The 15,897-nt window shown below is 38.4% G+C and overlaps 1 protein-coding gene across 1 annotated transcript; it reads right to left on the bottom strand.

Moving 5' to 3' along the window:
- Positions 1-5,299: 5,299 nt before the first annotated feature.
- Positions 5,300-15,891, bottom strand: ZDHHC6 (zinc finger DHHC-type containing 6). The gene is made up of 10 exons (XM_026069817.1): positions 15,880-15,891; positions 14,623-14,714; positions 12,156-12,315; positions 10,943-11,104; positions 10,276-10,329; positions 8,830-8,997; positions 8,467-8,508; positions 7,892-8,037; positions 7,760-7,803; positions 5,300-5,897 (listed from the first exon to the last, which is right to left on the bottom strand). The coding sequence occupies exons 2-10, from the start codon at positions 14,694-14,696 to the stop codon at positions 5,794-5,796; spliced, it is 954 nt and encodes a 317-aa protein (XP_025925602.1). The 5' UTR covers positions 14,697-14,714; positions 15,880-15,891; the 3' UTR covers positions 5,300-5,793.
- Positions 15,892-15,897: the final 6 nt, after the last annotated feature.

The raw sequence follows: 15,897 nt of genomic DNA, 5'->3' as shown, positions 1-15,897 counted from the left end.
CAAAAACCTGCATAAGTGACTTGTTTCTCTGCTGCAACCAGAGTTTATCAGCTGTAGGCTTACTGCTACCTGCTTATGGATAGCCTTCTGCTTTAGCTGCACTTCTGCACTGTCATTGCTTGGCTGCAGCTCAAACTATGAGGCAGTAAAATGGAGTAACATCTTGTCTGGCAACTGTAGTCAGCTTTCCTGTTCGTGTAGTAGGGCAGTATGTATCAAAGCCTTCAGCATAGATTCCAATCCTCCAGCTCAGCCTGCCACATAAAATAAGGTACCAGGATTAATTTAAGGCTAAAAAAGTTCAGTTTCTTTAGAAAACTACTTAGGCATGCTGAGTGATGTCTTTATCTTTGGAAAAGATCAATCAGCATATATGCCATAGCTTGAAGGATGCTTATCTGCAAGGTGAAATACTGTTGAGTAGCTTAGCATCCTTATTTGGTGCTACATTACTCACTAAACAAATTTATGGCAAATTAGGATTATAACTTAAATTTAAGGTTATAGTCTGCAATCTTGATTTCATCCTTCCTTGATGTTCCTGCTATCTTGAAATTGCAGTTTGTCTCAGTGCAGGTCCAGAATGCAGAGTTCCAGGACGAGATGTTATGTCCTGTTGCACAGTTGTGTCCTGGTATGCAAACTGAGGAAACTGCATTGACAGACACTTCTTYCTGGTGAGGGGATGGGATTTTGCAGAGCAAAAGCAAAATCAGCTGAGAATTTCTCCCTGCCCCTGTAGCAGTCTACTTTAGCAGTCTGCAGTGTTTTTGGGGTTCCCCCCCCCAAAAAAAAGAAGTGATGCAGCGCTGTTTAACAAGGAGGTAGCACAGAGAGGAGGGACATGCAGCTTTCATATGTCAACTCCCCTTGTCTGTACCAGGTTCTTACAGCTGGTGGCTCTGTTCCTCTCTCATGTTCTCAGTCAGTTTTCTCAAACTGAAAGCAACCAATAGATTTGCTCAGGAAATGTCCACTCCTTGCTGTGAGGCATCTCTAGTTTCAAAAACCACAAACTACTGGCTTTTGCTTCAGACATTTAAATCCAATTCTATTTCTAGACTAGGCACAAAAACCTTGACATGTGCCTGAACACATTTTGTGTCATGACTTCAGGGTATAAAATGTGCTTCTTGTCTTCCCCCTGCTACCACCTCCTTAAAGCAACAGTGACTTAAAGTTACTGATGGTTTAATCTTCCCCCATTTGAGATTAGGGAGAATGGGACAGGAGGAGGACATGTGTACTTAAACTGGCTGCAGGTTTTGATGAGCAATTTGGGGATTGAGGCAGTAAATCTAATGCAATTGAGACTGGTATAATTTTGAGGCTGAATGTTGTTATGCTGCATGGTGGCCTAGAGAGTGGTGGTGTTTTATCAACAAGTGTAAATTCCCTACTGAGATCTGTTTGAATGCTGAAGCCCAACACTGTTGTGGAGCCTCCAATTAGCAGTTTTCAGACACCAGTCATAGTGCTTCCTTCAGACAAAATTCCTTTTTTTCCCCCCTGCCTTTGAAGAGTTCTTTTCTGTGTAGCAAATGGGGAATTCAGACTTTTCTGTGCTGTGTCTCAAAAAGTAATAACTTTGTACAGGTCACTTTCTAATACAGTAGATATGCTTTCTCCTTTGGGAGAGGAAATGCCTGAATCTCAGAACATGGTTTGCTTTTAATGAGAATTAAGCTGCTTCTCATGGCAGGTAACTATGGTGCTTTAAATTTTTCACATCTGTGGAATCTGCTAGCAGGTGTTACAAAGATCTGGTTGTAGGGGTAATCGCTGAACAATAAGCCAAATATAGCAATTCAGGTGTGAGATGGTCTGAAGCTTGTCTCTTGGGTGATGCTTCTACCATGTGAACTGCTACCAGAGTATAGCTCTAAAGTGAAAACAGAAATGCTTTAGGCATGTTCGCATTGAAATGATGGAAAAATGATCTCTGGATACTGCCTGAGAACTGGAGAAAGCTACAGCAGGCTTGAAGCACTGTTATACCCAGTGAACAAAGATCTGAGGCAAGGATGACTATAACGGCTATGAAGTTCAGATCTCTGCAACTCTTYTCCCATGATACAGAGGTTGGAGCTAAAATCAAATCCAGTCTTCTCTACTTTAGAAAACTCTAATCTAGCAGTTGTCCATTATGAATTGATCCATTTGGGCTTTAGTACAGATGTGTAAACATGCTGATTAACTAGTGATACTATGACTAATCAAGATGTGATTCATCTAAGACAGATACATTTAATGTGAATGGTGATAATATAACCTCCTTTTACTTAACAAATTGGAAATAGCTCCCTTATGTACTGCATCAAAAATTAGACTGCCTGAATTAGACTCTCCAAAGCATAAAAGAATTGTATCCCAAGATACAATTTGTTAACTAGATTTTCTTTCCATCTACATGCCACAACCCTTATGCCTGCAACTTAATAATTTCTGGTTAGTCTCTTGTGCTCTCTATCCAGAGAGGATGTGCTTGGAAGGAAGTACTGACTCTTAATTCATCATTTGGCTTTAATGAAGTTGTTATTTAAATCAATGCTCTCAAGGAAGCTCTAGAAACATTCTCTAATGCAGTAGTTAAAAAACTCAATTGCAAAAACTAAATAACCTGCACGTCTAGGCTTCCTAGCTTGAGAGTTGTAATGTTTTCTCCTGATTAATGCTTTGCAATGTGCCTCCCTTAACTGTATGGGAGACTCTAGCAGGAGCTTACAACTTGCTTAACCCTTAACAGATTCAGATTAAAATCAAGCCTTTTGGATAAGACTAGTAGGAAGGACAGAAATCTTTCTTTCATCACCAATTTCTTCTACTAACAGTAACCACCTCAGAGTTACCAGGCATGAGAATACCAAGGCTACCCTTTTGGACAGCCTTGTATGGTAATCTAGCTACTTCCTCAGGAAGAACTGAGGCAGCCAGCACTGTCAATGGCTTCAGTTGGCCAAGCAGCCGCTGCTTAGGTTTTCGAGGCCAAAGCTAGGGCGGATGAGTAGAAAGTGAAATTCTCATTGATTTGGTGGTTGGACAGAAAGACAGAGGTGTCCATTTACAATAATAGTGTTTTGATTCCCCCCCCCCCCACCACCTACAACAGATTCTGTTTTTCTTGGTGCAAACACTGCCTGTACTAAAGCAAAAGGCTAATTCTTATTAGCCTTTCTCATTGCTTTAAATAGGAGAGGAAGTTCCATTTCAGAACACAGCTACCCTTGCTTTTATTGTACTGGAGCCTGAGCCAGGCCTCTGTTGCACTGCAAGTCTAGACTTGCTGTTAGAAGATGGAAAAGACGGAGTTTCAAGTACAAAAAGCAATTCTTCCCTCAGGGAAAGGCAAAAGATGCAATTTAATAGAGTTATTACTATGTGACAATGACATATGCTTTTTGCTTCTTTGTGACCTGGCTTCTCTGGTGATTTGAACAACCTAAAAGAAAATAAACTGAATTCCCTGATGAATCACTGTGCAACAAAGAACAGCTATGTCAAATAGACTTGCTCCTTTCCTTAATGAGCTGAGCTCTTCCTCCAGCAAAAAGCAGGGAGTGGGGATGGGAGAAGAGAAAAACATAGAATGGGATGGTAGAGAAGGAAAGGACTACTAGTATTGAGAATCAGTTCTGTAGATATGGTCTGTCTTTTAACTTCATGGTCTGGTACAGTTGGTTTCAGCACTGAAAAGACAGCTTGACCTTCCTTCTCAAGGCATTTAGAGGCTCTGCAGCCAAGAGGATGCATTTTGTTTTGGCTGATTCTTCATAGGCAAGCACTGCTGATTGAAGGTGTCGCAATAAACACCAGTTACAAATGCTACAAAAGAGAAGTGGGACTGAAGTTATAGCTACAGGAAAGCTGGAGTGATTAAACTGAAAGCATGAAAAAAAAATAGTGCATATACTTCAGAGTTCACTTCAGATTCTGAGGCAAATCTTTTGGGCATGTTTCTGAGCAGTGTGGTGCACAGTTGTGCATGCACAGTTTTTCTCAGATGAAAGCTGATATCCTTCAGGTTTAACACTAAGAGGCACTCAGTCCCTATGAGCAGACCAAACCTTAAGTAAATTCCCCCCAGTATAGCTAATGACCAGCTGTGGGCATTAATGCCACTGATCAGCTTCTATTACACTGCTAATTGCTACCTGTTAATGTATACAGCTGCTATTAAATCATTCCACAGTCAAGAAGAGCAAGTTCTCACAGGCTCATTTCCTCAGCTGGAAGACAAGCTTATTCCTGTCACCTTAGCTTGGCTCTGGACTCTATAGCTACTGTACAGAAACCACTACAGTAAAGACTAAGAGTATTCCCTGCAGTTTGGAGACCTCCATACTAATTTCCTCTCACATATTCCAAAATAGCATGGAATTTACCCTCCTGCTATATCCTGTTGTGCTTTGGCTCTTCAGCTCCTGCTAGCAGGAAAACTAGGACTAAGACATACTCCTACACTACTAAAGAAGCCCGATTCTAGAAAAATAAAAGTGCTTTAATATCAAGGAGCAAAGCAACCTGTTTGTGAACTCCTGAAACTGAATGCTAACCTCCCATTTCCACAGCTTGGAGAGGCAGCCTAAGACTAGGGCTCACCCTCAGCACTGGTGCACAGCAGGCTGAAAGTAATGAAAACCTGGCTAGTGCTGGAGGTTAGTCTCAACAGCAGCGTACAGTAGTAACACTGGCTTGTCTGTTATGTAGTTATTTCTGTATACATGTACTATTGTCTAAGAAATGCCTATCCATCTGGGACAACTCATGCAGGAAAGGAAGTAAACGAAAGATGCTAAGGCATTTTTAAAACAAATCATTGGCAAGAACTCTTAACATATGATATGCAACTAGTCTAACTGTGAGAGACCAAAAGCATCTGCAGCATTTAAAAGGATAATTTTAGAAAGTTTTCAGTTAATACACATAACTCTGTTTTAAGGAATTCCTCCTAATGATCCATGGCAGATGTTAAATAAAAATAATTTAGGAAAGATGTTAATCATTTACTGGGGCATAGTCTAACAAAAGTTTTCAGTCTTGGAACTATTGCTTCTTTTCACTCCAAGACAGATCATAGCAAGATCTCTAGTCTCTCAGGTACATGACCAGATTTCAAAGGGAGCAGAGATGTAGCTGGCTACAACTCTCAGACGTTAAAAGCACTATTTCTATAGCAAGAGCTGAAATCTCTCTGCCTTTGGAAAAACTTACGATGGTGAATTCTTTACTTCCCAATCAGTTCACAATTCCATGCCTATAAACAAGTTCTTGTAGCTCTATGAACAATTAAATCCACAAGTGAATATGAATACGTATCATTTATTAGAGGTGGACAATTCACATCATTAAAAGTCACAGGTAACAAATCTTATTCTGAATTTGAATTAGAGGTTTACTTTATAGTTTTCAGGGGGCAGCTTCAGAGAAAGTAAAATACAAAAGATAAACAGCACGCATCACAGTCTGATGCTGTTGTGGAAAACCTAAAATATGATTCCTTGGTATGCAATAAAATGCAATTTAAGCAGCAAAAAGAAAAGAAACCTGGCTTGGGATGAAAAAGTTGCATCTTGAAGGCAATCCACTGAATGGCTTCTTCAATTATTTATTGTTAAAAAAGTATGCAAATCATGGCACAGACATATCCAACCCTTTCAGCTGTGAGGAAAAGAAAACCCTGTCTTAACATATTCATTGCATAAGTGTAAAGTAATATACAGAAAATTTCAAGTAAAGGATTGTGGTCTGAAAGTAAAATTTCCATTTCTTAATTAAAAAAAAAAAAAGAGAAGGCTATCTGCTTTTCTTCTCTCCATCCATTGGTTGATCCATTTCAGAGTCATACTGGCATTTTTCCACACATTTCCTAGGGAACCAGCCTCGTTCTCTTATTCCACCTTAAGACATGAAAAGTTGCATTAACTTGGAGCAGAACATGACCCACTATAGAGGAAAAACACAGGACTGGAAGAGACATCAAGAGATCACCTAATTTATTTTCTTCTCCAAGGAAAAATATCCTAACACATTTGCCTGGGGATGCATGGAGTCTTTCCCATTGCCTAGCTTGTTTTCAGAGATCTCCATTTTTTTTTTTTTTAAGTGCTCTGCATTCCTTATTAGAAAGTCTTTCCTAATATCTAATCTGAACCTTTCTTTCTATAATTTAAGTTCACAACTCCTCTTCTACATACCAAGGACACAGGAAGCAAATAAAACCTTCTCTACAGCAGACTTTCATGCAGCTGATGAATATTTGCACATATACCTGCTTTCTCCTATCTCCTTGTCCTGTCCAGCTAAGACATCCCAATTCTTTCAACTTTTCCTTATAGGTTGTATTTTCTAGTACTCTGATCATTCTCAGTGTTTTCCTCTCAACCTTCTTCAGCTAATCCTCCTCCTTCTTGAAATGTAGTAACCACTATTACTTTGGCAATATTTCAGCTGCGTCTTTGTCAATGCTGAGTAGGATGGAATGCATCATGCATCTGGAAGCTAGATACTTGTTCCTTTTTTGCAAGAGTGTTGACTCATGTTCAGATCGTGATCCAATATTTCTTCCCTCTGAAGAATTGCTACTTAATCATTACATTTTCCATCTTGTTTTACTGCAACTAATTATTCCTGCCTATTTATAGCATTTATATTTATAGCAGTTTTCTATAAATATCAAATCTCATCCTGTTTTTCAAGTCCATTTCTCCAAAATGTCCATGTTATTTTGAACTCTAATCCAGTCTTTCAGTTTACACCCAGTTCCCCACCCACCCAATTTACCTGCATATTTAAAAAACATACTATATAGCACAGATATCTCCTGATAATCATCACGATAAACAACATAACCTTTGAATACAAACTATTAACATTCTCATTTCAATTACTTGTTTAGGTTTGGTATTTAAAAAAGATCCCCGGGAAAGAACTGTTGAAGTATTCCCAAGCAATGGAGGTCACAGCCCTCCCATGAAAAGCATGCACATATCATAGCGACCGCTATCTACCCCTTCCTTGTTAACAAGGTACATATAGACAATGAATTCCCAATTGTTTGGTAGAGACAGTGGAACCCAATGCATCCTCAACGGAAAGTCTGGCGGCTAAATTTTTAGCTAAGACCTGAGCAGGAGGGCGGCTCAGGTAAAAATGTCGAACTTTCAATGGAGGTGGGTATGATAGTGTCTCTCTGCAGACCACCAGGAGTCTTTAATGCCTTTGACAGCCATAGTTGTTAGCTATGTAAGTGAATGTCAAAATCCCAGGAATCAATCCCAAACCAAAGACATAATATCTCTTAGTTTTCAAGGCATACATACATACATACAAAGTAATCCCAAATCTTCTATGTATATGGGTTGTTTAGTTAGGAAAACTGAAAGTGTTTATGAATCACCACTATTTAAGTATCAATGAGAAAAAAAAAAAAAAGAGTCAGCATTAACCTCTTTAGAGTTACTTTTTCTTAGAATATCAGGAAGTCTCCCCCAGCTCCCATTTAACAGAAGACTACTACCAGTTCTTCCAGTTTAACAGAATCATTTCATGTGTATCATTTATCGAAACTAGCAGGTCTAGTGAGATAAATAGTAAAAATTGTGAGTTTGGTTTAAGAGAGGAGAGGGGCTAGTGCCAATAAAGCCATTCTACATTTTGAGAATTAAACATGTAATGTTGTCCACATTTCTATCAAAAGTTAGGCAGCTATAAAATTAATTTGTAATTTTCAACAGAATAAGTGAAAGTAACTGCTTCATACCATCAGCAGCTGAGTCGAGAATCTTCTCACCATACATCCAGTGTCTGGAGAAGAAAGCGTAATAGGTAATTAGATGCCAGAACTGATCTCAGTATTTCTTTTAACCAAACATAAAGGTGTGGAGCCACTAACTTTAAGCCTCTTGTGGCTAAAATCAGATCCCCTTTACTCAGGGCAATTCTAGGTTCTTCAGTGCACGGTGTTGTGAAGAATGTTTTAACACCTTTAGTCACAGGGCAGCAGACACCACTATAGTCTTCTACTGCTCGATACCGCACCTGCCAATTTGAACAGAACATGGCAATATATTACTGCATTGAGTTATGGACCTGCTGGCAGTTTCATACCAAAATCAGTTCAAGTGTACCATTATATCTGACTGTAATGGCAATTTGCTGTCTAAGGGACTCTAAATTCTAAATTAGCTGTTTAAAAATGAAGCACAGTCATCTTTATTCCTCTCCTATTGCCAGTATTTTCCATTATTACCACATTTCTTATCATCCGGAAACTAAGGAGCAAATGCAAAGAAAGCTAAATATTAAGTTTAATTAAAGAGGTTGCAGCACACTGTTTCTGTGGAAACACAGAGTCTTAATTTAATTGGTAAGTTTAAAATCACGACAAGAAATAATATATCAGTAATTATATTTATTTATATAGAAATTTCAAAGTAATGTTTTAGAGCACAAGCATCAAATACTTACACTTCTTACTCGCTTGTCTGCTTTCTGTTTCAGTTGTTCTATCTACAAATGATGATAAATAGAAATTTAGTCAGTGTTTAGCTTAAGAGCACTGTGCACTCAACACAAAACGAAGGCAGGTATTGAAACCATTAAGCAAACACAGGGAAAAATATTCAGCATTTAAAAGCACACACAGAAGCGTACATATGTAGGCTATCAAAAAATCAGAGAAAATTTGACAGAATTCCTGTTTCTGAAGTATATGTGCTACTAGTCAGACTTTATTTCAGTTATTTAAAAATTTGGCATATTACTGCAAAGGAAGACAGACAGCTGGATAGTGGGAAGGAATAACTTGAGATATCACTGAAGGACATTTACCGTCAGACTGTACTGATGACAGCCATCTCTTACTGGCCAGTCCAGGCCATCTCCCTCAGGAATCCCAGACCATGTAAACACTTGCTTGAAGTTTTTCCATTTACTTCCCATGTCATAAGGAAAAATAAAGGTCTCACCCGTTTGGTAGTATTGGATTCTGTCTTTGGCCTAGGAATAGTAAAGAAATACAGTACACCAAACATATCCTACAAATTATGACTGAACAGCAAATGTTTAGAACACCAAGGGTCATAGGTGCTGTATGAGTCCCTGAGCCCCGGCAGCAAGCATTTTTGTGCAAGAGCAGTAACTTCTTTCATACTAACCCAGGCTTTTAAAACTACTTAGCATTAAAGGCAACAACCATGGCATTCAGAAGCATGTCTGGTTTTGTCCACCCTTCCCCCCTACACTTTTGTTTTTTTCTTTTTTAAACAACAGCCAACTGGGTATACTACTGATTAGTTTGCTCTTTGCTCTAACTTTATTTTATTTCACGGCTTTTAGAAAGACTGACGTCTGACTATTTCTCAAGATTATGTACAAGGACTTCCACAACTCAGGATTCTTTCATTAATGATCCTGAACACTTATCATCAGTAGTGTCTATTCCCCTTCAAGGTTTGTGCACATCGAACACTCTGAATCTTCTACTTTCTGCAGCCACAAACTTTTCATCCTTTCAGTAACAGTGACATCTAGTGGAGCAGTCACAGAAGAATGTTWCATTTGTTCCAATAATGTAGTTTTTTAGTAAACATTGATGTATTGCAGTGTGTTCAGTCTTCAAAAGGGACATACTAATAATCTGTTTTACAACAAAAAATTCTACACATTATTCTACATCTTTTGCTTCCTCTAAACTTAGCTTCTGCTGCTTTGTTATATTGCTTGTGAAACCTCCGAAAAGATACAGATTTTAAGGAGAAATTTAAAGGAGAAAAGACTACATATCCCATTGTTTTATAAGCCTTCTTGATCAACATGGAAAATCCTTCCAAGTTTAATCAGACAGAAAAACAGGAAACATGGAAACCTGTGAGCGAAAACATGGTATCTATAACCAGTAGAGGAGTTGGAAAATTAAAGATACAGACACGCATAATTAGAAGCAAGGACAACTTAAGTTTCAGAGAGAAAAAATGCCACATATATTCCAAGCAGATAAGCAAATACTCTTAAAAGCAAATATTTATGTAGGATCATCTTGAATGCTGCAACCAAAACAAACAAACAAAAAAGAAAACTTTATCCATTTAAAGAATTTCTCTTCTATTTCAGTGAATTTCAGAGACCATAACAGAAAAGCTGGTTGTAGGCCCTAAGTCAGTGGTGAACTGAAATAACACATTTGGTTTAAATCCAGACAGGCAAAATAAGCACTTCATAAATTTAGAGACTAGCTTTGAAACAATATAGTACAAAAACACTGTAATGAAAGCTTACCTTTTCTTCAATCCAGGATTCGATTGAAGTTTTATTTGTCAAGATGACTTTCATCTAAAATAAGTGTTAGATGAAAACAGTATTAACTTTCTGCAGAAACCCATCAGCTAGGCAAACAACACTTCATTTAACAAAGTATATTTCTTTGAAACAACAAAGCAACTGTTATATGCTTTAATTAAAACATAAAATATTCAAAATTAAGACAGCACAGATATATGCTGACATCACTGTTTAGAAATGTACACTTATAAGGTATCACACAATATTTCAGTTTAGGCTTAAAACGTATATTTTTCTTTCCTTGCAAAGATCTCAAACATYTGAAATGTGAGGACATTTCTACATTTCAAACATCTGAAATCAGGCACAATTACTCCTATTCCCAGGGACAAGGATATTGAAGTCCAGAGATATTGAGTGATTTGTCTTTCTCCAAACAGAATTTATAGAGTCTATCTCATGGTTTCTCTGTCCATTAGATTTTCAGCTCCAAGATCTCCCATGAAAAAATGATTATGGTAACACTAGATGAAGCAGGAGAAAGCACTAACAACTGCTCCCATCTCAATTCTGAATTCTGTTTCTGCTCTGCAATTGTTATCAGCAACAAATTAAACACAACTTACAGCTTTTATCTTCTTCGTAACAGAAGCCGTAAACTTACCTGGATAATAAACAACATACCAACAGCAATAGTTGTTCCTAATGCCAGTCCTAAGGCAAATAAAGATGCAGCAAATGCAGACAGTCCAAAGGGAATAATAGGTCTAGGGTCTCTTTTGGCTGCACTCATGTCAATCTTTACAGAGCTCCACCCAAAAGATATCTGTGAAGGGAAAATATCATCATTCAGCTCTGGAACATTCCAACTACTGAAACAAAGTAAGTTACCAATAAGAAATCAGACTCTGAAGGTAAATGTCCAACCTCGGACAGGTTTATATTACAAGAGGAACAATTACAAAAATGATACACTCAGAAGAGCATTCCTCTTCAGAAATACATTCTTTGTTAGATGTAGGCCTTTTCTAGATGAAAAGCTTAATCAAAATCATTATCTTGCATGCTGCACAACAAGCTAGGCCTAAAATCTGCAGCAAAACCTAGACACTGTGACACATTAACAAAAAGCCTTCAGTAGTTTCATACGGAAAAATGTATGCACAGCACAGTATCAATTTTCAATGGAAATACTACGGGTTTTCCTCTGAAAGCTTTTGCAGGTAGCAGTTCTCAGCCGTACTGCTCTGCAAATACAGCACACACCCTTCACCTGTCAAATTCAATTAATGTTTTCCAAACTTTTCGAAAAGCTGAAATCAAAGCTCAAAATCTTAACCACAAATCTGTGCAGGGATGTATTCCAGAACAAGTTTTGCTCACAGTTGCTTCAGTTAAAATTTCCAATTTTAAAATAAACTCAGCATAAATTATTTTCAGTTCCAGAAATAATTGACATTTTTTCTTTAAAAAAAGGAACTCAATTCTAACAAAGTGGCAAGGAAAAGGAAATGAATAGCATCCAACTTGTGTTGGCCAGATCGTGTGCCAGCCAAAACACAGCCTGTCTCTGTAAAAGTGCTACCCAAAAACTGTCTTCAGTTAATGCAAAGCTCTAGTAAAACTCCCAGTGATTATGACAAGCAACAGGGAAAAAAAAAGAAAATGAAAAAAATACAAACATCTTTCTCTGAATCCTTCTCCAATTAATGAACATACTTCTCAAACTGTGGAGAGCAGAACTGAGAGTACATGTTGAAACAATAGCAAGTAATTCCACGTGCTTCTTTACAGGGAACCAAATCACCCTCTACTTCCAAAGAGAAATTCTCATCTGGCTTAAGTAGTATTTTAAGCATTTGACCATGTTTCCTTACTCTGTTATAAAGCTGAGTGTACATAGTCATAACAAATATGAAAGAAGCATGAATGCATCCCAGCGGAGCTAACAGGAGGAACAGAGTGAAAGATGCATGATTCTGGTATCCACAACAGTTGTTGATCCAAGGACAGTGGTGATCCATCTTCATGACACACCTGTGAATAATAAACATTGATTCATATAAAGGACATGGATGATTTTTTTCAAAAAGCTCAAAGGAAAGGACACCTATTTACAACTCTACCTTCATTCATTTATTTAAACCTAACTGAACTGTCTTTAAAGAGCCTAGAATCATTAAAGAAGGAGATCTCCGTATTATAATCCAATTTCATAGCAAGAAACAGCCATGATGAAAATCTCCATCCTTCTGACTCCCTGCTTCCCATTAGATAGCTACAATATTTGGTTATGTCAAAAGCTGCATCAGAAGAACACAAAAGTGTAACTGGTATTATGTTGCTGCAGATCTCCTTATTTATCTCCCAGGTTAATGTTGTTTGGTTCTCCTATACATTCTTTATCTCCTGAGTTTTAATYGCATCTAATTTACCTAGATAACTGAAAGTGAAACAGCTAAAGGACACAAGCATTTGTTCTTGCTTACATCTTCCATTTTAAGGTGATACAGTCAGCTTTTATTATTTGACAATGACTATTACAAAAATGTTAAGTTCTGACAGACCAACCTTGTAGTGTCTTTTTTGTTGTTATTCAAAATGATATTTCATGTTATAGAATGAAAGCAAAACAAAACAAAAAATGTACTTGCAGGTCCTACTCTCCCAAATTATCCTTCCTCCTCTTTACTCAAATTTGCTCATTGCTGATGAACACCATATTCCAGAGCCAGGAGACAAAGGTGAAGTGTGGAAAAGGCAAGAACTATCAACACAGTAATTAACCACTAAAGTTATTGCCAAATTTTTAAAATAAACAAACCAAGAAACTAATGGAAATATCAAATCCATTGTGGACTACTTGCAGAAAGAACATATAAAGATTTACAGACAAAAATGTGATTTTCCATTTACTGTCTTTCATTTTAGGAGCAGATCCTCTGAAAGCATCAGTTGCTAGGTACTGACCTCACCCTACTGTAAGTCCTTTCCAAAATCTATTTAATTTAACAGATGTAAACACCCTAGAGACACACTTTTATTCAGTACTAGCGTTTCTGAAGAAGTTGCTGGAACTCCGCTAGAAGTCACAATTCATTCATGCGGACCACAAAAACTGACTCCATTTGCACACTGAAACTTGCCATAGCATAAAAGGTTTTCAGTGGTAGTTTAAGTTACCTACTTTACTGAACTGCAACAGGCTAGAAATGCATACATAGTGAGTTATTTTGGCTACAGCTGAGGGGGCAGAAACTCCCTAAAACAGATTAGTAAAATAATTTGGAGATTGTCCTACAATTTCCTGTTTTATTTTACAAAAAGTAAATTATTAAAAGAACTTGCTATTACAAAGAGAATCAATAGGATCTGCTATCATTTTCTAATAACTCCTTAGAAGAAAAAAAAAGTAAATAGATTGTCCATCAAAGGAAGGAGTCTAATTTTAAATCTCAGGATGATGCAGCTAAATTACAGCACCGATCTACAGTTTCAGTCTCTACTTCCTGAAAGCACACAACTATGGATCTCCTGTTTAGAGAGACAACAAATGAATGTTTATGTTGCAACATCCTTTTGATGCTGCATAATTCTTCAGATGAGGACCTGTCCAGTCAACCCAAGTTAAATGCAACTACAGCCTGGACGGCAGATTGCTAAAGTGGCTTGCTTCTTTTCAAGCTGCGCTAGATTCAAGCGCAGCTTTTCATAATAAAAGCATCCTTTAGCTCAAAACAAGTCTGTTGGAAGACAAACGCATAACATGGAACAAACTTTCTAAGTTGACCCAAAAGGCATATCAGTTCACTTAACATCCTCCCCCTCCCCTCCGGCCAAAAACCCAGCAAGTGGTAAAGAACAGTTAAAATTTCCACTCAAGTCAACATTTTTCTCCCCTTATGGAAGATGAAAAAAATAAGGTTTTCTACCAAACTGGTTCTCCCTAAACAAGTGGATGTTTGGGCTTAGAGTTCAGGAAGGGCTGAGAGGTTGTTAGGTATTTACACGTGCTCACCTCCCTGAACCAGCACTGCAATATTTGTTCAAACTGCCAAGAAATTCTGAAGAGGAACTGTTTTCAACTACAAAGTCAATGACCGATTTTTAAAAAAAAAAACTAAGCAAAATTATTTTAAAAAGCTAAGCAAACGTTCATCAACACAGTAGAACATACTGTGTTCTGACATACAGAAACCACACAACTGAAAAGTGGAAAATATTTGAAACAAGCATAGTGTTTGTATGGAAGTTTTTTGACAAGAAATGATATTAATAGCTCATCACTAAGAACAAAAGCTGCTTTAAATATGGATATAAAGTAATTTCAAAGAGAGACACTACCTGTTACATTTTCGACAGTGGTGTGAACGTGGTGCCTTGTAAGACTGGCACACTTTACAGTATTGGAGATACATGCAATCCTGAGATTTTTCCTTTAAACACAAAAACAGGCACGTTAGAAATACATCATTCTACTAGCAGTATACATCTCAGCACTTCTATAACCAATGGAGTGTGATTCATACCCCCACCCTATTTAATTGTAGGTGGCAAGAAAAAAAAAAAACAAAAAAACCCCCTCAGCACTCTTGGCTATCAACACAGCCATTTCTCACTGTTAAAAGTGCTTCTTGCTAAAAGAAATAAACAGTTCTTCCATCAGGAAGAGCGACTCCGCACAAACAAGGTTCCATTGTCAACCTCGGAAAGTAAACAGCATGGGGCCTTTTGTCATTAAGAAAAAAAAAAAAATTTGTGTGCCTTTTACTACCTGCCAATCTGGGCCTACTACTAACTAACTTATGGTACTGTGAAGCAGTAGTGTTTAACCAGCTCTCATTGCACTCTTGTTTGTCTCCCTTTCTCTCTTCCACACACACTCACGTATGTTAACTACAGCAAGGAGAGAGAGAAACTCATTATCCGACACCAAGCAGTAACAGTGGCCCAATKGCCCTGCCGCCCATCGAGCGGAACGCCCGGTATCCTGCTGGGACTCCATTCGGATCCTGTTCTCCCTGCGCTCTGCCCTGAGAAAAATGCTCCGTAAGCGGAGATGTGATTACTGCTTCCTTTCTGTCACATCAGTGGAACACAACTCCGGTCAGCTGCCTTGAGGTACTGAACCTACATCATTCTGGTGCTTGTAAGCACTAGGCTTTCAGGAGGTTATTGAAGCAAAAGAAAAGTAGGTTTGTAAGTCGACTTATAACACTCTGTCAAACATAAACTAAACACACAATTTACCGGCTCGCATACCAGATTTAGCTTTGCTAAATGACGTAACCTTCGTTTCTAATCCCTATGGCTAGCAGTAAAGTCTTCAGTACAATAACGTCCGCATGGCTGCGCAGATAGCTTTGAAGCCCTTGTTCCTGGCTAACTGCACTTGTTTCCTGCTATTTTGTTGTGAGAACCATCTACAAAACACGGTGAGCAATGGCCATAAAGCAGCGCCGGGGACGAGGCAGGGAGGAGCAGGCCGGGAGCGCCCTGGAGGCGCCGGGAAAAGCGGCGAGGGGGGAAAGCAGCAGCAGGCGCAGGCGTTAAGCCGCGAGGAGCCCCGGCGACTCCCAACCGCCCCCCGGCCCCGCTCACCGGCGCCCAGCCCAGCGG

Source organism: Apteryx rowi, unplaced genomic scaffold (genome assembly GCF_003343035.1).
Source record: "Apteryx rowi isolate R43461 unplaced genomic scaffold, aptRow1 scaffold_3, whole genome shotgun sequence".
In the NCBI taxonomy this organism is placed as follows: Eukaryota; Metazoa; Chordata; class Aves; order Apterygiformes; family Apterygidae; genus Apteryx; species Apteryx rowi.
The sequence above is the reverse complement of the archived record's forward strand: the minus strand, read 5'-3'. Positions and strand labels throughout refer to the sequence as shown.